We start from the raw sequence: 25523 nt of genomic DNA, 5'->3' as shown, positions 1-25523 counted from the left end.
ATAGTGACCATTCAATTCTACCATGCCAATTTAGAGATTGGTAAAAATCTCACTTAAAGGGGTTGTCCTAGAGTTATGAAAAAAACAAACGGTGGTCAGGAGGGGGCTGCTTAAAAAAATAAACATGTACTTATTGCTCAGTGCCAGATTCGGCTTCCGGACGGACCAGAGTGAGAACCATCCAGCCCGCATACACAGTGCTCTGAATAGGGACGGGTAGGTGTGGCCGGCCGAAAGCTGCAGGACACCGGGAGGCAAGTACATCTTTATTTTTTTAAGCAGCCCCCTCATGGCCACCTTTTGTTTTTTTTCATTAGTCTCGAACATTAGTCTCTGTAGTGAAATCTTCCACTACAGTTAAATTAAGTCAAATACACCCTTCATCCCTATTCCGACGCTAGTCTGAAAAAAAAGATAAAAAGCAGACCGGAGCCCAGGGACACTATGTCCCTGCACTAAAGGCTGATAATTATTCAGGCCTCCTGTGTGACATCACCTACCTCTCTAACAAGGGGGAGGGAAGTATCAATCATACACGAGGCATGAAATCATCTCCCTCTCCAGCATGGGAGAGGGAAGTGACGTCATGCAAGAGGCATGAATAATTAGCAGCTTGGAGTGTTGGAACATCACTTCCCCACACTCCGGTGAATTTTTATAGGTCTTTTTTTCAGGCGATTCCAGGGTGACCAGATTATAGAAGACCAGTGGTGGGATCGGGATGAAGAGGGCAATAGGTGACAATATTTAGCTTCATTTTACTGTTATGTAGTGGTAGACTTCCTTTAAGGCACAAGCAAACACTGCCATACTAGGAGTATTGTCTCCATGTGAAACACTATCATCGAATTCTGTAATTTCCCACTGTGGACTAAAATCTGTGACAACACATATCCGTGCTTATTAGCTTCATTAATAAGAAACATCCTCTGTGATTGCTCAGTTTACAATAGGAAAATAGAAACCTCACATCCTTAACCACCTGACTGCAAGAAACTGGATAGGTCAGGAGGACAATAATGCCTTTTCTCTGCAAAATGTCTAGAGGAATGATTTTCAAAATGCTTACTTTTCTGCTTGCTCCTATAAGAATGGTCTTCTTTTGATTTATTTCTGTTATATAAAATATGTATGTTTATTTCATTTGGGTTATGCTATGTACAGTATGTGGTGTATTCATGCATTTTAATAGAACACAGTAATCCAACAGATTTAAAATAGCTCACATATGAACACCACATATCTAACTTACATGAAAGCATAAATAAATGATCTTGTGATATTTACTCCAAACCATTATATAATTCTTACATATTTGGAAAAAAGAAGATACATACCTTATTGCATCTGCCATCTTAGTGCTTTCTTTTTTACGATCATCTGTCAAGCGTCTTATAAAATAAATAAAATCTAGCCCACAGCAAAACACACTCCCAACCGCACTGAAAAGAACTAGCTTGCTGTCATCTGCAGCCGCTGTGGCCAATGCACCTTGAACCTCCTTCATTACCTAGAAGTTGGAGAGAGAATGTTCAATTTATAGGAGTAGATTACTCTTACCAAGGTAATGCGAAACTGCTAAGACTTATTATTAGCAAGAATGGATGGCTACAGGAAAGTTGGTTTTGTAGTTGAATTGTCTATAGCTGCTTATATTTTTCCTTATGTCACAGGCTAGAACTCTAAGGTGAAAGGTGCAAATTGCTAAACTGTACAAAGCTTAAAACTTTTGTTCTCGGCTTTATCAAAAGTAGTTGTGCCATTGTAACAAACAATAGCACAAATAGCTCTACAAACACTTTAAGGAAACCTACCATGAGGAATCTACCATCAGAAGCAGATCTGAAGGTATATTACTTCTGCCTGCCTTTGCTGTAGGCTGTAATTTAATAATCCTGGAACCTAACCTTACTTGTTTAAGATTTTATTTTAGTTATATGTAAACTTAACTGCAGAGGCTACTGGGGGGTGTACTAGTTTGGCTGGGCACTGGGAGCTAAGGCAAGAACACGACCCAGTAGCCTCTGCAGTTAATTTACATATATTACCAGTAAAGTTTATAACATGTTAGGTTCCCGGATTATTAAATTAGAGATTAGGGCAGACGGAATCTACAATCAGCTCTACTTTTGATGGTAGATTCCTCATGGTAGGTTTACTCTAAGAAAACTAGTTAAGGAAAGTTGAATTCACCTATCATACATTGAAAAGGCAAATCATACCTCTGTACATTTTTTTGCTCATTGCTCTTTGTTCGTGCCTACGTAAGAGGCAAGAGAAATGTGGGTCGGGATGAAGGATGGTAGGCATTACCTCTCACCAAACCAGTTCTTTACCCTGCACTGTCAAGTTCCAAGGCTTCTTGAAAGTTGGGTTTTGATCTGTAGGAAGCTGTTGTATTTTAAAGTAGCACTAGAGAAAAAGTTTTAATGCCTTGAAGACACAGCCCATTTTCGTTTTTATGTTTCCATTTTTTACTCCCCACTGTCAAAATTCCATAACAAGATGTCCGGCGCTCCGAGCGAGGTGAAGTCACGGGAGAGACGGGATGGGAGAGGGAGGTGTGAGGGCGTGCATAATCAGCAGCCCGGAGAGCCAGACCTCTTGTCCCATGCTCCGTGCTGCTTTTAATAAGCTTCTTTTTTATGTGATCCCGACATGTCAAATTTAGCAAAGACAAGCGCCCAAATCAAAATGAGGGGGAGCGCAGGTGAGTATCTTTAGCTGTTTTTTTTGTTTTTTAAGTTGTTGCTTTCCTTTAATGTCCGATTAAAGTAGTAAAGGATCAGATCACTGCATTTGTTTTCCGTCATTTGTATGCAATAAGACAGAGCGTCATTTAAGACAATTATTCCTCTGGAGGACTAGCTGAATGATCTTCACACACTAGTTATATATGGTCACCACAAGTAAAATGTAGAGTCGCCCTGGTTTCCAAAATCAACAGGATGATCTATGATATCACATGATATTTTAACATGTAAAGCTCTTTGTTTAATTGTTTTGCAAATAGAAAATGTATTTTGAAGTCTGGGTGATCACTAATGCACTTATATTATCAGTTTTTATCCATCAGTAGTATGGTAATTGACAGTGGTACCGCACACTCAGTTATAAATGGCGCTCATTGATAGGGTCTTCCAACTAAAACTTGCAAAAGATGTACAACATCTACACATTTGTATTGCAAAATGTAGTGGTTTGTATACATCGTAACCATCAGTATTTTATCAGTAAAGTTGAGGTAAGTAGCATATAGTTAATGGTTACACCATGCTACCTACTTCTACTAAAAATATTCAGGAAGATTAAAGGTCAGAGTCCCTATTACAAAAAGACCAGAGCTCAACTGCTCCTCCCATAGGCCACTTGTAGAAGAGTTTGGATGGATGCATGGAGAAGAACCATCTCCGAGTCATGTACATTAATAAACAAGTTTAGAAACTAAATATCCAGCTTCCAGAGGAATTTAGCATCACCCATTGCCTTGGATTTAATATTTTTAAAATGCTAAATAAACATTTTTGGTTTTTAATTGGGATCTTCTGGAAGCTGGAGGTTGATACTTTTCACATAATGCATCAGTAGTAATTCTGCAAAAATTTGTTATGCTTTACACTTACATCTCTTGAAAATTCACATAAAGTTTAAAAAATGGTTAAAAAAATATATTATATACAAAAAATATATACAAACTATAATATATACAAAAAATATATACAAACTATAATATATACATACATACATACATACATACATACATACATATACACACACACATACACACACACAAAAATGCAATAAGATTAATACTTTCCTTTTGCTGTGTATTTAAATGACAAGAGTGATTTGACTACAAACACACACTGAAAAGCTGATTTGGTTACACCGCTACAGACCTTCTGCAGAGATTATGAATTCACAACCAAAAGCAGCTGCCAGCTAGTAACAAATGGATAAAAAAAAAAATAGTTTAATACTGATAAAAAAAAAATCTGAATTAAACTAAGTATCCTATGTTTTAGGCCCAAAAAAAAAAAAGTTTTACATTCAAATGCTTCAGTCATTCTACATTTTGATCTCTAGGATCGTTGTAATGATGCAAACCTTTTAAATTAGTGTCAGACGCAAAGTTGCTATAATAAGTATGTACATAAAGACTGAAATCACTACCAAATTTAATTCGACATTAGCTCTTTAGTAAAACTTACTTGACACTCTGGTATAAGGTACTTAAAAAACTTATCTAGAAGATTCTGAAAGGAAGTGTAAAAGCTGAGGTCAATGCAAACCTGAAGGGTTATGTAGTAACCACAATTTTGACCTCAGATCCTTAGACCCTAAACAAGTGCCATTAGAACAATAAAAAGTAGCTGATCGATGTATATTTACAAGGTATAGATGTGGCTATAGTCTCAAATTGAGAAACCAAGTCTTCATACAAAATCAAGGATTAAACATAATGTGTAGGTAAAATAAAAATAGGATTGTGACCATTTTAAGGTAAAACCTGCAAAACCATAACTTACTGATGAAACTAACCTCAGGGTTGAGTGAATTATTTTCAGATGATTTTGTGGAAAGTAAGATATGTGTGAATCCATCCTGTTTGCGCACAACAATATCTCTGTATCGGTAAGCACTTTCCGTTTGCCTTACACTGAATCGCAACCTTTTATCAAAAGACTGGTCTCTTCGCTCATCAAAAAATCTCCGCTTTCCAGTAACTCCGGCCACTGACGTCTGCAATGTGTTGGTACCATTTGCAGTCAATGCCTGCATGAAAGTAGACGACCCTGCGATAGATAAAATAGTTGATTTAACATTATTATATACACTTATATTATATGTTCCAGAAGTTTCTTTAGGCCTAGCGTAACATTGTCATATTAATGGCTATTGTTAAGTAGCTAACAGTACAACATCATACAACAAAATTGAACTGAACATCTCATCCAATGTTAATGTTTTGTCAACTTTGCCCTGTGACATGGTGTTGCATTGTAAAAGCACTGTTAAACATCCATTTGCTTTTGAATAGTTGGGAGAAGCTTAACTTGGAGGATGTTTAGATACCATCATTTACACCACATATGAATGGTGTGCTTTACTGTTGGCATGACACACGTCTCCAGGAGGCTCTTACTAGTTTTTATAGGGACAAATCTTTTTTACAGGATGTTCCAAGCCATCTGAATGGGGTCTTATAAAAAAAAAGTCAATGGCATGACTTTTCTATTTTATGCAAGTCAACTGATGACTCTTCCTAACAATTATTATTGCAAACTAAAGCAGCAACCTTTGTGAAAACAAAAATTTGTGTGTCAGGATAAAAACTTTTGGCCAAGACTGTATGAAATAGAGATGAAGTTTCTAGAGGGAATACAAAGTAAGAACCAGCACTTAAAGGAAAGCCTAGCTTTGTATCTCCTCGAGTTTACATCCTTTGCACCCTATGTGCCCACTGCTAAGAATACAAGAAACAAGTATTTATGGTGTTTTAAAAGTATTCATACCCCTTGAACATCTTTAACATGTGCAGCCATTAACTTAAAGGAAACCTACCACTTGAAGTGGCAGGTATAAGGGGGAACTACCGAGCACCATGCGCGCGACCGTGCACGCGGCTACATAGAAAGTGAATGAGAGCCACGGGCACGGTCGCGCGCATGGTGCGCGCCGAGCGCGTACCTCCCTGTGCCGAAGCAGCTTCGGCCATAAAGTTTAAAAAATGTTTTAAACCGCGATACTGCGGTTTAAAACACTAACAAAACTAAGCTCCGGCACCAGCTCACCCTGAGCTGGTGCTCGGTAGTTCCCCCTTATACCTGCCACTTCAAGTGGTAGGTTTCCTTTAAATGTATTTTAATGATTACCTATTTGATAGAGCAAAAAAAAATAAAAATATAAGTTTAAAAAAAGTATGCAAGCTTTTGTAAATATTTTGGCAAATTAAAAACTTGAAAAGTTTTTAATGCATATGCATTCAGCCCCCCTGCTCTCTGTTCCCCAGTAGAATCCACCGACAGGAATTTAATATGGCTTACCGACACGATTCTGACATAAACAATCCAGACCTTGCTTCTCATGTATTATCACTCTGCGATAACAATTATTTTTTGCGCACTTCAAAAATACTTGAAACTTTGTTCCTTTATCAAACAAAATATCAATTAAATAAATTTAAGTTTGTGACTGCAAATTTTAAAAAATGAGAAAAAGTTCAAAGGTTATTGTCACGAACCCGGCTCACCGGAGTCCACACACGGGGACACCTACTCTATGGAGTCCCAGAATTTAGCCCGTAAGCTCTGCCCACTTCCCCAAAATGGCGTCCTTACGCTAAATTTACTCCACAGAAACTCAGCCCCAGCCAATCAGCACTGCCACCACCCACGAGTTACTTAAGCAAAGAAGGCCGTAGGCACCTCAACCACACAGACAATGCACCCTGATGATAACTCAGCACATGCACTCACTACTTATACGATATTACAATTATAAATTCACACAGAACATGCAATTCCTTACTACATGGACTATGCTAATAATGACCTCTGGTAACGTGATTCCCTTTAGAGACTCAGATTCTTTAAGGCTACAAGCAGAGACTAATTAAAAGTTAACACTTTAATTTACATAAAAAATGCAGTACACTCAATGAATAAAATTGTCAGATAAAATGAAAAAGATTAAAACAATACACATATGATACTTAAAAACAGTTAGGGAAAAAAGAAACAAAAAACTCTTGCTAGTGAAATAGGAAGAAATTCTTTGGCCCGAGGACAGGGCATAGACATCGATCCAGCCTTCTAGTGTGATAGAGTCCCCCAGACTGAACAACCCCATGTGGCTGTTTCACTAATTTAAACCCAGGGGCATTTTGACTCCCACCCCTGGCTGTAATGTCACTGTGAGGGAGTGTTTTTTCTATCCCCCTCCCATCAGTGAGGTACTTTTTGGGTCTGGGTTTTTATCAAAACCCCATAACTTTTGATTGGAAGATGCTTCCAACCAAATGGGTACGTTATTCCCATTAACCCCATACCAAACTCGGGGTGTCTTAGCCTAGTATCAGGGGTGTTCTGCTATTGGCTGCCTTCCCCTGGAGCTAACATTCTGATGTTTTCTCCAGGAGTGTGTCTAGATCCCATAACTATCCTGTGTAACTGGGGACCCATACTTATGAATTATGCCCCACTTATGGACAGCTATGATATTCTCTTTGTCTAAATTTGGAGGGAAAAACTAAAGTCTGCGGGTTCTTTTCATCCCCCACTTCCTGGACCACTCACTGGCCAAATGTGTAAATTTCATCACTTAGGAAGACCATGCTCCTCTGATCAAACAGAGACTCCCTGGGGTGTTAGACACACTGCCAGGCTCCTCTTCCTGGCTGGTCTTAAAACAAATGGAGCCTAATGACTCATAACAGGAGAATGAAACACCACAATTTCCGTCAGTTCCATAGAGATTAATGGAGCAGAACGGTCATGCACGGCCGTCTGCTCCATTAGTCTGACAGAGCGTCGAGCACTTAGACTCCAACTGATCAGCAAGTTAGTCCCTATCCGGTAGGGCTTAACTTTTGTTCGTGGGAAAACCCCTTTAATGACCAGGCCCTTTTTTGTTTTTGCCTTTCCGTTTTTCAATCCACACCTTCAAAAATCTACAACTCCCCTTTGGAAGTATTTTGTATGTTAATACCTTTGTTATGGTATGAAAATTCAATAAAAATTGTTTAAAAAAAAAAAAAAAAATCTACAACTTTTTATTTTTCCATGTAAAGCTTGTTTTTTTGTGTAAAAATTGTACTTCATACTGACAGTATTTAATATTCCATGGCAGGTACTGGGAAGCGGGAAAGAAAATCCAACCGCGTTTTTTCACCAATTTGACTGCATTTGCGCCATTTTCTAGTGGGCTGGGATAAGCCGACCCGAGTATAAGCCGAGACCCCTAATTTTACCACCAAAAACTGGGAAAAACTACTGACTCGAGTAAAAGTCGAGGGTGGGAAATGCATTGGTCAAACCCCCCCCCCCCCAGTATATAGCCAGCAAGCCCCCAGTAGTATATAGTCAGCCAGCTCCCAGTAGTATACAGCCTGAGAGCCCCTAGTAGTATACAGCCAGCCTGCCCCCAGTAGTATACAGCCTGCCAGCCCCCATGTAGTATACAGCAGAACCTAGTATTATAGAGCCAGCCCCCATGTAGTATACAGCAGCCCCTAGTAGTATACAGCCGGCCCCCATGTAGTATACAGCAGCCCCTAGTAGTATACAGCCTGTCCCCATGTAGTATACAGCCTGTCCCCATGTAGTATACAGCCTGTCCCCATGTAGTATACAGCAGCCCCTAGTAGTATACAGCAGCCCCTAGTAGTATACAGCCTTCGCCCATGTAGTATACTGCAGCCCCCACAGCCCTTAAAAAAATAAACTTCTATACTCACCCTCCGATGTCCCCGATGTCAGCGCGTCCCGTCTTCTTTCTTCTCCGCGGCTCCTCTTCTTTCTTCCGGCATGGACGCCGCCATGTTTTCTTCTAGCATGCGCATACCATGACGCGGCCGCTGCTGACGTCATAGTATGCGTGGCAAAGAAGAAAACATGGACGCGTCCATGACAGAAGCAAGAAGAGTAGCTGCGGAGAAGAAAAAAGACGGGACTCGCTGACATCTGAGAGCTGCGCCGACATCGGAGGGAGAGTATAAAAGTTTTTTTTTTTTAAGTGGGAATTTTTTTTTAATAGACTCGTTTATTAGCGAGGGGACGTTTTTCAGCACATTTTTTGTGCTGAAAAACTTGGCTTATACACGAGTATATACGGTATGTGTAAATTTAAGATCGTAATTATTCTGATTTAAATAGAAATCAGAAATTAGATAATGCAATTCAGGGCTCCGACTGGGCCAGTCCAGAACAGTCACAGAGTTGTTCTGAAGCCACTGCTGTTGTTTTAGCTGTGTGCTTAGGGTCATCGTCTTGTTGTAAGGTGAACCTTTGGCCCAATCGAAGGTCTAGAGCACTATGGAAGAGGGTTTCATCCAGGATACCACTGTACTTGGCCGCATACATCTTTCCTTCAGTTGCAACCAGTCGTCCTGCCCCTGCAGGAAAAACACCCCCAATAGCAGGATGCTGCCACCACCATGTTTCACTGTTGGGATTGTATTTGGCAGATGATGAGCAGTGCCTGGTTTTCTCCACACGTACCGCTTAGAATTAACACCAAAAAGTTCTATCTTCATCTCATCAGACCAGAGAATCTTATTTCTCATAGTCTGGCAGTCGTTCATGTGTCTGTAGTCTGTATGCAGGCTTTCATATATCTTGCACTGAGGATTGGCTTCCATCGGCACACTCTGCATAAAGCCCCAACTGGTGGGTGGCTGCAATGATAGTTGACTTTGTGGAACTTTCTTCCATCTTTCTACTGAATCTCTGGAGCTCAGCCACAGTGATCTCGGAGTTCTTCTGTACCTTTTTTACCATTGCTCTTCTCCAACAATTGGAAGGCCAGGTCGAGGAAGATTTGGGGTCATCCGAAACTTCTTTCATTTAAGGATAATGGAGGCCACTGTGCTCTTAGGAACCTTGCTACATAAATTCTTTTGTAACATTGGCCCCATCTGTGCCTTGCCACAATTGTCTCCGAGCTCCTTGGACAGTTCCTTTGACCTTATGATTCTCATGTGCTTTGACATGAACTGTGAGGTCTTATATAAACAAGTGTGCGCCTGTCCTAATCAGGTCCAATCAATTTAATTAAACATAGCTGGACTCCAGTGAAGGAGTACAACCAGAGATCGCTCTAACATTTTGCCAGAAGGGTAATAATATTCCTCTCACCATTTTTGAGGAGTATTTCTTGCTGAGGAGGGGTATGACATTTTCAAAAATACACGTACATAACTCCTATTCATATATAGTTCTAGCCCCTTGGCGTTGATAATTTTTTTTCATTCATTTTTCGCGCTCTACTTTCAAACATCTTTAATTTTTTCCCATGTACAGAGCCGCGTGATGTTATTTATTATTCTATGCCTTGTACTGGGAAGCTGGAAAAAAATTCCAAATGTGGTGAAATTGCCAAAAACGCATTTCCGTCACTTTCTTGTGGGCTCAGGTTTTAAGACTTTCACTGTGTGCTCCAAATGATACATCTACTTAATAATAATAATAATAATAATTCCTTTATTTATAATCTACTTTATTATTTGGTTTGGTATGATTACAGTGATACTGATGTTTTCATTGCTAACATTTTAAGGACTGTGCAACCTTTTGATCAATTATTATACATTTTTTTATATGATGTAAAATGGTGTAAGTGTGGCATTTCCGACATTTCTTTCACTATTTTCACATAGCGTTTTTACACAGTATTCATTACAGTGTGCCACTGGCACATTGTAATGAATCCGCAGATGCCATACAGCCTCGGGTCTTACAAAGATCTGAGGCTGTTATGGCAACTGATCACCACTCCCCGATGACGTCACGGGGAGCGATGATCAAAACAAAGACGTCTATTAATGGTACCAGCATGCCTTACACTGTATAAAGGGGCAGGTGGGACCAGGGACTGAGATTATCGGCCCCCTGTCACAGTAAAGGAGCGGGCTATCATATAGACAGCTTTATCCAATTAATGGCATTGTGTGCTCGTTTGCACACTGCCACTGGAAGGGGCAGAGCTCCTCATCGCCACAGCAACGGTCACATAACCTATCGGAGCTGCGAGCTGGCCTGGCGGTGCGGCACTGCATTACAGGTCCTGACGACAGCGATATGATCAAGATTCCAGTGAGCGCCGGTACCACTCTAAGCCATCAGCCAGTGAAACAAGAAAATCGCCAGGCGTATTTATACGTTTTGTGCTTTTTGGGGGTAGTAAATCAGCCTCTACATGCGTCATAAATGCTTGTAGAGGCGTTATTGCGACCTCTGAGTAGAACCACTTCAAGGAGGATCAAAAAGAAATGGACAGCATGCAAGTTAAATATGAGTGTCACAGCAAGGGGTCTGATTACTGATGACTGTGATATTTTAGCTTTTCTTGTTTAATAAACTAGCAAAATCTTTGTTTTGTTCTGTCAAAATGAGCAAGAAAAAAAACTTTTTTGATCTTACCAATTGGCTGCAATGAAACAAAGAGTGAAAAATTTCTGTACACACTGCATCAATTAATACATTTATGTTTGTGGCTGTAACTTTCATGGGATATTAATACATTAGCAACCTACCGTACTGGCCAAAATTTTAGTGTTATTCTTCCTGTACATATTATACTTGTGTAAAGTTTGCTGAAAGGTTAGACACAATAAGAAAATTTGAAATTCTATGCCTCCTTTTATTAATAAAAATAATCATTTTGGTTTATATAGTAACGTACTGCACTCGATTGTTACATTAATTAAAATAGTCAAAATATAAAAAGGAAATCTTGGAATATTGCAGTTGTTAAAAGGTCTACAAGAATTCAAATGTTAATGAGTAGCCTGGGTGAGTATTAGCAGAGGGTACACCATTTTCTACTTTACTAAAGGGCATCATAACGTGAGAGTGAAATATTGCATGCACATTTATCCATCTATACTACATTACTTGGTCTTTTCACAGAAGTGTTGCATAAAGAGTCCATTTTATCATTGTAAAGCTGATTATTTTCCATCAGTTGTCTGTCAGATATTGTTAATTGCTTCAGTTTTCATGTAAGTTTTGCATCAGTTTTTCCATGTGCCTCAAATACTGATGAACGTGGTCTAGGTTTTCCATAGCAATGAATTCTTTTTCACCGACTTATAGTTTCATAGTTTATACGGTTGAAAAAAGACACTTGTCCATCAAGTTCAACCAAGGAAGGGAAGGGATTGGATGAGGAAGGGATTTAGGGGAAACAATTCTATATAACATAACCATCAATGTTATTTAGGTGTAAAAAGGCATCTAGACCCTTCTTGAAGCTCTCTACTGTCCCTGCTGTGACCAGCGCTTGAGGCAGGCTATTCCACAGATTGACAGTTCTCATAGTAAAAAAGCCCTGTCGCCTCCGGTGATTAAACCTTGATTTCTCCAGACGTAGACAGTGCCCCCTCGTCTTTTGATTTGATTTAATCTGAAACAACTTACCACCATATTTTTTGTATGGACCATTCATATATTTAAATAAATTAATCATGTCCCCTCGTAGTCGTCTCTTTTCCAGACTAAATAAATCTAGTTGTTTTAATCTTTCCTCATAACTGAGACCCTCCATACCCCTTATCATTTTTGAGGCTCTACGTTGAACCCTCTCCAGCTCCAGGGCATCCTTTTTATGGACCGGTGCCCAGAACTGGAAAGCATATTCCAGGGGAGGCCGAACCAATGCCTTGTATAGTGGTAATATTACATCCCTATCACGAGAGTCCATACCACTTTTGATACATGACAAGATCCTACTAGCTTTACAGGTAGCTGATTGACATTGCATGCTGTTATTCAATTTATGATCTACTAGTACCCCCAGGTCCTTCTCAACAAGGGACTCTCCCAGATTTACTCCCCCAAGTACATATTTTGCCTTTGGATTATTGACCCCCAGGTGCATAACCTTACATTTATCCACATTAAACCTCATTTGCCAAGTGGATGACCAAACATTCAGTTTGTCCAACTTACCTCTTACAAGAGTATAGCATGCAATTACGGTTTCCAGGTTAAGATGAGGAAAACATTGCCTCCTTATTACCTGGTAAGGCAGCCCCCTTAACATCAAGCTTGACTTTCAGGCCGGAGACAAGGTCAAGGAAGTAAAATTGACTCCATATGGAAATTATGCCATTCAAGTCTGCCTCTGCAGTGGTGTGGTTACTTACAACCATTGAAACTCCACTTGGAATTTCTAATTTGGAAAAATATGCAAATATGATTTGGCTATTATTAAGCATGGTCAGTAGGCTTTCTGGAAATCTAATGATTGTCAACTTTTAAGGCAGGCTCCTAAAATCAGAGAGGCAATGTTTTTCTTACTCCGCCCAGGAAAACGTATTTGCTTATTTCTCAGAAACTCCCAGTGGAGCAACAATGGCTGCAAGTCTCCACGGACCTGAAAGGTGGCCAAGTCTCCATATTGAGTAGTCTTACTTCTTAGAGTAGAGCATATGATTTTCCTGCAGAAGTGCGAGGGAGTGTAAAAGCAGTCTGTAGAAACTCCTTAACTAATGGCTCAGTGTGCAATGTGATTCCTGTCTGTCACATACATGTAGAGTCTGCAGAAAATCTGTTGGGTACATTTCAACAACTGTTCCATTCGTCCAACAGTGGTGTTCAGAAAAAAAAAAAAAACACTTGTTCTAAAACCTTTTCCTTTTCGCAAATTAAAAGAGCAAATTTTCTCATATTCCCTTCTACTTAAAGGGCAATTCCCATCTGGGCATTTACATTTAATTTAATTCATTTGCCATTTGTAAACATTTCTTCAATAGGATGTTATTAAAAAAAAATGTTCCTGTGTGAAGATAATTTCTCATAAATGTAGTAGTTTTGTCCCTTAGAAATGAGATGGCTTCCTCGGATACAACCACCTGAGATTTTGGCAGCGGAGGCCAGACATGCGCTATTGTGTCCTACCTGACCACTTGGCTTCAGCAATCATTACTATAGGACTTCTGTGGGACTTTTCAGTAACTCCCAGACATTTCATATACAAAAACCTTTTGTGCAATCACTCCAGCAGAGGTGGCCGTATCTGAGGAAGGCATCTCGTTTTTAAAGGGACAAAATCACTACATTTATGAGAAATTATCTACACTTTTTTTTTAATAACATCTTATTGAAAAAATTATTTAATATGGCAGATTAATGAAACAGAATGTGAATCCCCAGACGAAAATACCCCTTTAAGTAAACAAGAGTAAGTAGTTTTAAAGTAATATTTTGTAAATCTTTTATTCTAGAAAATCCATAATATTTTATAAATCATTTTGTGATGAATTACATTTTAAAATTTCACTCTTTCTTTACAGCCACCAATCCAAATAAACCACACCACCTTCCACTATCTGCAATAGATCAAACAATATATAGCATGTAATGTTTTAACCCGTTGCTGCATCATGACGTTCCCAATGTCCTGGTGCAGCAGCAAGCCTTCTTCCTACACATTGGGCGTTTGCTGCATAGTGATCTTACAGTCACAGGCATTAACTGCCAGGCATTCCTGGAAATTTTGCTGTGTTATTGGCCACAGCAATTTTTACAATTTTGATGTATACAAATAAAACCATAATTACAGCAAAAAGAATTATACTAAACCCCAACAAACCATATATTTTCTGAAAGCAGACACTTGCCCCATTTTCAAAATTACATTAAGGACACAGACAGTTTATAGCTTAAGGCTCAGCCCCATTTTTTGTATATGTTTATAACTTTTGAACACAGTTACTTATCAAAAAGCGATTGAGAAAGTTTTTACCTCACATGTTGTACTTCATTTAGTGGTAAATTTGGCTGATAAGTTTAGCATTTATTTACAAAAAAAAAAAAAAAAAAAAGATGAATTTTTTAATTTTTTTTACATTTTTGAAATTAGAAATCCTTGCGGTTTCAGGCAGATAGATCTACTAAATAAGTTGCTGAATAACATTTTCCATATGTCTACTTTACATTTTCAAAATGTTTGAAATGTCTGGATAATTTATTTTGATGTCCCACTGCTTACAAATCAAATATCGTTTTTCTGTATTTTCAGAATTGACTATTTTGGGGATAATTTCTGTTTTTGATGAAATTTTAAATATTTAACTTTAAAATCCTCTATAACAGTGATGGCGAACCTTTTAGAGACCAAGTGCCCAAACTAAAACCCATAGCCACCTGCTCCCCGCTCTGTTGTAACTTTCAATCATATCAGTGCTCTGAGGACACCAATACAGTAGATAGAATGTTCCCTAGAACAGTAAGAAATGTTTTGCCTGGAGAAGGAGCAACAATGATAATTCTGATCTGTCCACACCTTCCCACCCCTCCTGTAGTCCCAGCGCGGTTTCTTTATTATAACATTTAGCATGACAAGTCCTGGGCTGCCTGGGAGTGCAAGTAGATAACTTGAGTCCTCTGGGTGCCCAGAGAGAGAGCTCTGAGTGCCACCTCTGGCACCCGTGCCATAGGTTCGTCACCACTGCTCTATAATAAACCCATTTTCAAATCTGCACCCCTCAAACTTATCAGAAACAGCTTTTAGGAAGATTGTTAACCATTTGAGATCTTCATTGTAATTAAATAAAAATGGAGGTGAAGTTTAGAATGGTCAAATTATTTCGGTTATACGTTCAGTTAGCCCTAAAATTTACACATTTCCAAAAGATGAAAAGAGAAAACCCATCTTAACACCTTGCCAGGGGTGTATGGAGAGAGCTCACAAGCTGAGCTCTCTCCATACACAGAAGGTAAAGGCTGTATAAAACAGCCAACACCCGCCTGTCACTGCCGCGGTCGGTGCTTGCACCGATCGCAGCAGTTAACCTGCTAAGTGCCGCGGTCGCACCCGACCGCGGCACATAACATACCGTTATATGGGCGCCGCCATCTTGGATGGACGATCGCCGCCCCCTGGAATGTCATCAGAGGGCGGCGATCGGTTGCTATGGCAGCCTAGAGTCTCATTGAGACTCGTAGGCTTGCCATGTGCAATGATTTATAATAGCCAGCAGAGGGCAGGCTATTAAAAATCATTGTAAAATTGCTATATACTGCAATACATTAGTATTGCAGTACATAGTATTAGCAATCGGACCCTGCAGGGTTAAATTACCCTGGACTTTCTTAAATAATGGTAAAAAATTTTTAATTTAAAAAATATGAAAAAATATGAAAAAAAAGGAAAAAGTTTAAATCACCCCACTTTCCCTAGAACTGATATAAATATAAATAAACAGTAAAAATCATAAACACTTTAGGTATCATCGCATCCCAAAATGTTCGATCTATCAAAATATATTAGCAAATTTTTCAGGCGTTTAACCCCGTAACGGAAATTGGCGCCCATAGTCAAAAATGCCACTTTTTTGCCATTCTGAAAAATATAAAAAATTCTATAAAAAGTGATCAAAAGCCCATAAAGTCCTCAAAATGATAGCATTAAAAACGTCATCAAAAGTCGCAAAAATTTACACCTCCCACAGCTCCGTGCACTGAAGTATGAAAAAGTTATTAGTGCCAGAACATGGTAAAATGAAGAATTTTTTTTTGTACGGAAGGTTTTAATTTTTTTAACTGTATGAAAACATTATAAAACCTGTACAAATTTGGTACCCTCGTGATCGCACCGAACCAAAGAATAAAATAGACATGTGATTTGGGGCGCTCAGTGGAAGCTGTAAAATCCAAGCCCACAAGAAAACGGCGCAAATGCGTTTTTTCATAATTTTCACTGCATTCTGAATTTTTTTCCCGCTTCCCAGTAAACGGCATGGAATAATAAATACCATCACTATGAAGTGCAATTTGTTACGCACAACAATTTGTTAAGCCCAAACAGAGCTCTTTACATGGAGAAATAAAAAAGTTACAGATTTTTGAAGGTGGGGAGTGAAAAATTACAATGCAAAAACGAAAAAGGGCCACGTCCCTAAGGGGTTAAAATTTGTTATGCAATTTCTCCTGAGTACAGAGACCCCCACATGTGGCTGTAACTTGTTTTATGGGTGCACAGGGGAAGGAGCGCCCTGCAGCTGCCAGGATTTTAGCTTCCTCATTGGCCCCTTTTGTAGGCTATAAAATTTTAGCTTTTTTGTTATTGGGGCCATGTGATTTTTTTGCGGAAGGGGATGTTTTTTTCCAGTGTTACCATATTGGGGTTGGTATCCCCTATTGTTGAAAATTTAGGAACTTTTTTTTGGGGGTGTTCACCGTATAACCTTATAATCAGGTTATCTTTATTCTATGGGTCAATACGATTACAGGGATACCACACTTTTCCTATGTTTTACTAAATTTGCCAAATAAAATCCTAATGTGAGGAAAAAAAAAAAATCTATCATTTGTTGATTGCCGTCTTCCAAGTGGCATTACATTTTTACTTTTTTGGCTACGGAGCTGGCTGATGGCTTATTTTTGGCAGGACATTGAAACAGTATCATTCTGGAGTACATAAGTTTTTTTGACAACTTTTTATAGCATTTTTGTGGGACTAAATAGGTAAAAATCATAATTTTTTTGGCAGGTTTTTAGTTTTTTTTTAACGGCGTTCATCGTACGTGTTCAATAATTATTTACTTTTATTCTATGGGGTTTTATGGACGCAGTCATACTATATATGTGGGGTTTGTGTTATGATTTATACTTTTTTGTGTTATATGTCTCTTTATATGTTATGGGAATTATGGGCATTTTTATTGATTTATTACTGAATAACTTTTTTTTTTTACTATTTTACCATTTCCTCCATGGTACATGAACAAGCAATCATCTGATTGCTTGTTCATGATAATACTCTTTAATACTGATGTATTGCAGGGTACTAGCAGTGTCAGCCTATGCACATGCATAGGCTGACACTGTGCCTTTAAGATGACATCATAGACGTCACCTTAATGGCACTGCCGGCAAGCAGCCCTGGGGTCCTGATCAGACCCCAGGGCTGCCATAGCAACAATCCCCCCCCCCCCCCAAAGACGGCACAGGGGGGGGGGGATTTCTATCCTTGGGGAAAGAGCCCTGCAGCTGACTTCAAGTGTAACCCGATGCTGACCCGGCTCAGACCTCGAGCTGGGCCGGCAACAGCTCTGCGGCTGATATATTGGACGCTGAGCGTTAAGTCACTGCGCTCAGCGTCAGATATATATCGGACGCAGAGCGCTAAGAGGTTAAAGAGTTTATAGACATGAGTGCCTAATACAATTTTGATTCGAAATGTAAAATATTACAAAAATAATACGTAAAATTTGAAGGCAAAAAAAGTGCTCCCAACAGAAAATATTTACCCTCTCCTAAATTTAATAGATGAGCAACTGTAGAGTTCTCATAGCTCTATGTCCATGCATATAAAATCCATTATATCCATCTTTAAAGGCCCTAGTGACAAAATGTCCAGGGGAATCATAGCATAGTCAGCTACTGAAGATGGAAATCTTCCGAAACGCGTCTAGAAAATATTCAGCAACAATTTTCTGTCAGCGATAGTGTTGTGTTCATGCGAGACAGACTAAGCACTAAACATCAGCTGTTTAATACTAATAAGAGCTAACTAACCAAGCTAAAGAGATAACAAAAGTCACTTTTAGATGTGCGCCATTATATTAGCCGCAAAATAACGAAACCCTCCGCGGTTCATAAAATTTGAGTAAAACCCAATAACATAGGTATAAATAATGGAGTGATGGTGTGAAATAAAAACTTTATTCAGGAATTTTCCCTGGAGCATGCTGGCTAAATATGTGGAAGGGGGCACAATTTAGAGGGTTATATCTTTGGCTCTGTGGCACCTAGAATCTCCTCTTTCAAATTAATCTAAATCTTGTGTTTCTAGTTCTCAGGAAGGCCGTCGGGAGCAATTTATAAATAAAAATCGCACCCGAAATTCTCACTTCCAACCCGGTTCCCTGACACCCAGAAGCACAAATTTAGATTTATTTCAGTTTGAGATTCTAGGTGCCACAGAGCTGATAAGTGAGGACATATACCAGCTAATATTCTCTTTATCGTTCCAATTTTGGGATATGTGCTGACAAAGCAAGCACTCATTTTCTCCCTTTATCTTTTGGGAATGTGTGAATTTTAGGGGTGTATTACCAGGAGGACAAAATTTTCAGCATCTAAGTGAAGACCTTATAGGCATAAACTGGGACAATGTTCTCAAAGACAAAAGCACCCAAAAAAAAAAAAAAAGGGACATTACATTTTCACAAATGGAGAAACACATCACATATGGTTAAAAGCATAACAGAAACAAGAAAAAGTCAATGTGGATAACTGGTCTTGTAAGGAGAGCATTAAACGAGAAAGATAGGGTAGAAATGAGGCGTTACAGGATTATAGAGTGAAAAATAAATCCTGTAAAAAGCAGATAAAAGCCGCAAGAATATAGACAGAGAAAAATTTGCCACGGAAAGCAAAATAATCCCAATTTTTTTTTCAAGTACCATATATACACGGGTAAAAGCCAAGACTTTATTTGTCAGATGGATAGAATTTGTCCTTTTTGAATAGACTGGATTATATGTGGTACCGAGACATAGTGACTACTATTATTGGACATATATGTGACAAAAAAAAGCTGAACTAACCTGTTTTTGAGCGTGCAGAGGATTTTCCTTATCTTTTTTTTGTAACTTTTCCATTATATCTTTTAATCGTAGTAATATGTTGTGTTTATAATATGGTTGTATTATGTGCCGGGATCCGGTACGTTCTCCTGCAACACCCTGGTCATGTGAAGGGGGTGGGGCGTGGGAGCGGCTCTTATTCCGGTACATTCAATGGAATTTTAGCCATGACTAAGGGTGCATTGAGCACCAGAAACGCGTAGGCTTTCGGTGACCTTGTTTGCACTTGTGGGGATTATGCTTGCCACTTTTTATCGGACTTAACCTGAAATGAAGAGTTCTTCGATAGAAGACAGGGAAAAATATTTTTAACCAGCACTGTTGCGGAGTTTCGCGTTTTTCTTGGATTAAAAGCCAAGACCCCTAATTTTAACACAAAAAACTGGAAAAAACCTATTGACTCCACTATAAGCTGAGGGTGGTCACAGCCTCCCAGTATATAGCCAGCCCTTGTAGTATACAGCCAGTACAGCCCCCTCCAGTATACAGCTTGCCCAGCCCCCTGGCTGACATCATAGTGTGTGCCAAGCGGCCAACGTAACGATCCCTGCGACAGACAGTGCGTGGCGACGGACAGCGCATGGACACTGAGCCAATGACGGAGTATCACGGTATAGAAGAGGACCTGCCGGGGGGGCGTCACAAGGTGCGTTCAGGGTTTGTTTTTTCTCATGACTCGAGTATAACCCGAGGTGAAGTTTTTCAGCACATTTTAGTATAAATGATAAGAAACTAAAAAACGGAGAGTGTGGGCCCTCTAAGATATAACACGGGTGTCATGGTGGAAGGAGATGAGGAAAGGGTCACTCTACTGAATGTTGCCGTCTCGAATGTCTTTACCCAGGAAAATCCCCTGGTGCAAGGCATGATGAGGAATGATGTAAATTCTCTTTGGAATGATACTATGCGGGGGGAAGCATGACGGGATGACGAAGTGTGTGCCGTGCCGTTCTGGCTCCGCCTCCTTCCTCCTGACTCGGCGAAATTAGCATGGCCCCGACCGGCGTTCAGCCTCTACAAGTTCTGGTCATCGTGCTGCAGAGGAATCATGGACGGATTCAGTTTGCTTAGACAGCCGAAGAAAACAGACAAGCAGGTTTTGGAATCGAAGGCTCAGGTTCGGAGAGTCGCCCCTGACGCCATCAGCGTGGTGAGATCTGCACAGAGTGGAGTTTACCCTGAGGGGAGGACAGTGAGTCGCGAGTGGCAACCCCCCGTTGGATTTGTTTGTTTTTGTAGTTTTCACTGGCTTTAGAACTCAGGAAATAGGTCGGGATATCTGTATTGGCTAAGACGGGGATCAGATTCGCTGGGCTCTCTAGCCCTTTGAGGCTGGAAGGAAAGAATCTTTAGTGTTAAATTTTATTTTTATTTTTTATTCTACGCCAGGTGCTGTTAAATTTGTCTATTTTGTTCTAGCCGACACTCTTGGTTTATGGCAGCATTAATTGAATTTACTAGCCAACCGTAGTTGCGTTCCATAGGTGGCTTTGCTGCTAATACTGAGTTTATTGCTAGCTGGAATATGCTGAGGAACTAAATTTGCTGCTATTATGAAGCCATGATGAATCAGTGCTTGTTGCCATCTTAAACCTGGTGTTAACTTGAGCCCGAGTCTGCCCCTAACCCGAGTCTGCTCCTAACCCGAGACTGCCGCCAACCCGAGACTGCCGCCAACCCGAGACTGCCGCCAACCCGAGACTGCCGCCAACCCGAGACTGCCGCCAACCCGAGACTGCTGCCAACCCGAGACTGCCGCCAACCCGAGACTGCCGCCAACCCGAGTCTGCTCTTAACTCTGCTCTTAACTTTAGACTGCCGCCAACCCGAGTCTACTGCCAGCCCGAGTCCGCCCTTAATTTGAGACTGCCGCCAGCCCGAGTCTGCCAACCGGGGGTTTGTTGATCCGGATCCTGCTGGCTCAGGACCCGATGGTTGTGGGGCTTTTTGTTTCGGGCCTGCTGACTGGGATCTGTTGGGTGGCGGTCTGGTCTGCCGTCTCGGTTATACTTGGCCGGACTGGCTCTGTTGGCTTGACCCCGTCGGTGTGGCTCCGTTCGTTTGACTCTGCCGGCTTGATAAGGTTAATAACACCGTGGCCACCCGTGCCAACTGGTGAGGGTAAGCCTGAGAACTGGCTTTAACAATTCATCCCTATATATATGGTTGGCAGGGGTGCCCGGGCTCGAAGTTGAATCATCAGAAGTATTCATGAAATGCCGGCTAAGAATCAGGGTCGCATGTCAGGGGGAGGGGAGATATCCCCGAAGGATGTAAAGGAGAAATCATCTTCCAAATAGGAAAAAATATGGAGCTCCCCGGTGATTAAAACACACCATACTTTAAAACACCCTCCAACTTCCTCACAAACAGATAAGGAAGGGGAGGAGGTAGTGGCTGCAGAGATGGGAGGCAAGGAAGTTACCAACCCTATTTGGATAGAAATTCTTGCTACAGTGCAGAAAACAGGGGCCACAGTTCAATCCCTAGTTACTCAGGTTGGCTCACTCTCCTCTGATTTGGCGACACTATGAGAAGATATGTTTAAAAGTTGTGAGAAGGTATCAAATACTGCTTCTCAGGTAAAGACACTAGAGGCAGAGGTAAAGAGCCTTAAAAAGAAATGCAGGGATTTTCGAAAGAAAGCAAATTCCTAAAAGAGAAGTTGATGGACTTAGAGGATCGCTCTAGACAAGAAAATTTTCTGGAGGGCTGGATCCAGAAGTGGATAATAGAAGTAGTAGGAGCAGAAAATCTATCAATTCTTTTTTTGAAAGGGCTGATAGAGTCCCGGGTAAGCCCTGCCCAGTCGGATCGCGACCTAGAGCAATTGTGGCTAAAACCCTTCTATTTCAGGATAGGGAATAGATTATTAGATATTTCCACACAAATTAGAATGTAGTTTATAATGGAACAAAAATTTTTGTCTTTCCTGATTACGCCATTAGTACGCTACAAAATAGAGTGAGATTCAAAGAGGTAAAAAAAAAGAATGAAGGAACCTGGTATGAAATATTCATTACTATACCCTGCAAAGCCAAGAGTGATATTTTAGATTTTTTGAGGACGCGGGGAGAGTGCGTCAGAATTGCTGGACATTAGGATAAAGGTGGAATGGGTTTTTTTCCCTTCATCCTGTATAAATATTAATTCTGAGCCTGGATGGAGGGGGGGAGCAAGTCTACAGGCCAGGAAGGGGGGTGGGCTCGTTGAATGGCTACTCGGAAAGCAACATGGAACGTTAGGGGTCTTAATGATCCAAAAAAGCGTCGCATGGTATTGGACCTAATTACGCGTCATCTCCCAGGGATTATTTGTCTAATTGAAACCCATCTAAACATAGATTCTTCAAGATGGTTAGACAAGAAATGGGCAGCCATTAGACTGCATTCATATGGATCAATATTTTCTTCTGGTGTCTCAGTATTAGAACATAATAAAGTAGATTTGGATATTAAATCCTCATAGATAGATAAAGAGGGTGGATTTATTTTTGGGTTTCTTAATAAAAAAACAAAACAAAAAACAGTTATCTTGGCATTTGTATATATCCCCCCTCCATTCTCATTTTCTGTGTTAAAGCAATTAACTCGTTTTTTTTAAAAAACAATCCAGTGGTGATAAATGGAGATTTTAATGCTTGCTTTGATAGGGCTTTGGAATAAATTTGATCAATGCAGGCGAAAATTTACCTTATATACTCGAGTATAAGCCTAGTTTTTCAGCACAAAAAATGTGCTGAAAACCCCAAACTCGGCTTATACTCGAGTCAAAAAAATAAATAAATCAAAACTCGCCTTTCTGGCGGCACCCGTAGATCTTCTGTGCGATCCATCCAGTATTGTTGTGCTGCACAACGGGGAAGGGGGGGGCTATATACACTGGGGCAGGGGCTGGCAGGCTATATACACTGGGGCAGGGGCTGGCAGGCTATATACACTGGGGCAGGGGCTGGCAAGCTATATACACTGGGGCAGGGGCTGGCAAGCTATATACACTGGGGCAGGGGCTGGCAAGCTATATACACTGGGGCAGGGGCTGGCAAGCTATATACACTGGGGCAGGGGCTGGCAAGCTATATACACTGGGGCAGGGGCTGGCAAGCTATATACACTGGGGCAAGGGCTGGCTGGCTACATACTGTAGAGGCTGTGACCAATGCATTTCCCACCCTCGGCTTATACTCGAGGCAATAGGTTTTCACAGTTTTTTGTGGTAAAATTAGGGGCCTCGGCTTATACTCGGGTCGGCTTATACTCGAGTATATACGGTATATGCTGCTCAATCTTTCAAAACTTTTCTGTATAAAAAAGCGCAACACAAAATTTTTGCAGGACAAAATAATTCTATAGAAAGAGGAAGAGCTGGGAAATTATTGGCCAGTATTGAGGAGGGGCATAAGCAGAGGAAGGGAGTAAACATCATAAGACAAAACGATGGGGCTGTAACTCAGAACAAGGTGGAAATTATGGATAATTTTAAAGAATTTTACAAAAAGATCTATCAATCAGAGTAATTATTTGGAGGGGGAATTAGAAGAGTTCCTGGATGGAATTTTATTCCCCCAGTTATTGTAAATTCAAAGTAAGACACTTGAATTGGACATCTCCATTCAAGAAATAAACGATTCTCTGGAATCCTTTACGGGGGACTCCGCACCAGGTGTGGATCGATGTCAGAGGCTGCAATTGTAGTAATTTTAAAGAAGAGAAAGATCCTTTGGAAATAGGTTCTTATAGACTGATTTCATTACTGAATCCGGATGTGAAAATCCTTGCTAAAATATTAGCAAGGAGATTGAGAGGCATTATAGCATCAATAGTCCACCCAGATCAGAATGGATTTATTCCATCAAGGAGGGGGGGGGGGGCTCCATCTTGTCATTGGATGCCGTTAAAGCATTCGACAGGTGGAGTGGCACTTCCTATGGAAGATTATGGAACATTTTTGTTTCGGACAAAAATTCATTAAACGGGTGAAAGTTTTATATGGGGCTCCAGTGGCACGAATTAATGTAAATGGTGGCTTCATGGAGCCTTTCTCATTGTCTAGAGGTACCCGGCAGGGATGTCCCCTGTCCCCCCTCCTCTTCGCCTTCTTCATGGAACCCCTGGCTATTTTGATCTGGAGAACTGAGTGGATAATGGGATGGGGGAGTGGGGGAGAGGGATAAGATATCCCTGTATGCGGATTATGTCCTCCTGATGGTTAGGGAGCCAGAAAAGACCATTAAAAATATAATAGGATTGATAGAGGAGTATGGCGATTTTTCAGATATAAAAATCAATTGGGAGAAACTTTTTTGTTGCCCCTCAATAATGTGATGGGTACCACTATAAATTCTCTGAAGGTCTTGGAAAAGAACGCAGTATGCAGGTATTTAGGGGTTCTCGTATTAGCGGATGAGAGGTGATTTCTAGATCTAAATTTACTTCCTTTGTTAGAGAAAATCAAGTCCAAAATTCAGAGTTGGCTAAAGATGCCTTTTTTAGGACAGACAGACCAGCCTTATTGAAGATGCTTATTCTTCCTCAATTACTTTTTGTTTTGTCTGCATCATCAGTGTGGATTCCAGAAATTTTTTTGATAAAATAGAAAGCATGATGAGAGATTTGATCTGGGGAGAAAAAAAATGTCATAGTGAAATTGACTCGGCTGTACTGCCCGCCGGAAAAGGGGGGATTAAATATTCCTTGGCGTTTGGATATTTTATCCCTTCCCTGACAGCATTTTTAGTTTCCCGGAGGAACTGCAGTGCCTTTAATAGATTGATGAAACTGAGTGTAGGGGATAGGGATACAATGGGGAATTGAAGGGGTTAAAGGGGTTTATTGAACATTACCGTTAACTATGTTGTTGAATAATTGTTGGAAACCAAGACAGATTTTGAGATTAACGGGAATCTTTTCTTGTACACCAATTTGGAATAATTTTAATTTTGAAGAGTTCAGGTCTATTCCTGATCACATATACTGGGTGAATGGGGGTGATTAGTATCTGAATCAGATAGGTCAGTGATGGCGAACCTTTTAAAGGCTGGGTGCCCAAACTAAAACCCACTTATTTACCATCAAGTGCCAACTTGACAATTTAAACAGTAACTTATTGCTCTATGTTCTTCCACAACAATCAATCGTATTGGCCCCCTGAGTACATCAAGATAGTTGAAAGCAGGAGGGCAAATTCAGGCATCATTATAGCTTCT

The 25523-nt window shown here is 40.3% G+C and overlaps 1 protein-coding gene across 2 annotated transcripts in view; it reads right to left on the bottom strand.

The window, feature by feature from the left end:
- The window catches only part of CDYL (chromodomain Y like), a 51315-nt gene that overhangs the window by 5558 nt on the left and 20234 nt on the right, over positions 1-25523 (bottom strand). For both annotated transcript variants that reach the window (XM_072152511.1, XM_072152512.1), the window contains 2 exons: positions 4543-4796; positions 1338-1510 (listed from right to left, as the gene is read on the bottom strand). In XM_072152511.1, coding sequence (XP_072008612.1) covers positions 1338-1510; positions 4543-4796 — 427 coding nt within the window. The remainder of the gene's footprint in view (positions 1-1337; positions 1511-4542; positions 4797-25523) is intronic.

Source organism: Engystomops pustulosus, chromosome 5 (assembly GCF_040894005.1).
Source record: "Engystomops pustulosus chromosome 5, aEngPut4.maternal, whole genome shotgun sequence".
Classification (NCBI taxonomy): Eukaryota; Metazoa; Chordata; class Amphibia; order Anura; family Leptodactylidae; genus Engystomops; species Engystomops pustulosus.
Note: the sequence above shows the minus strand (reverse complement) of the source record. Positions and strands in the feature narration are given on the sequence as shown.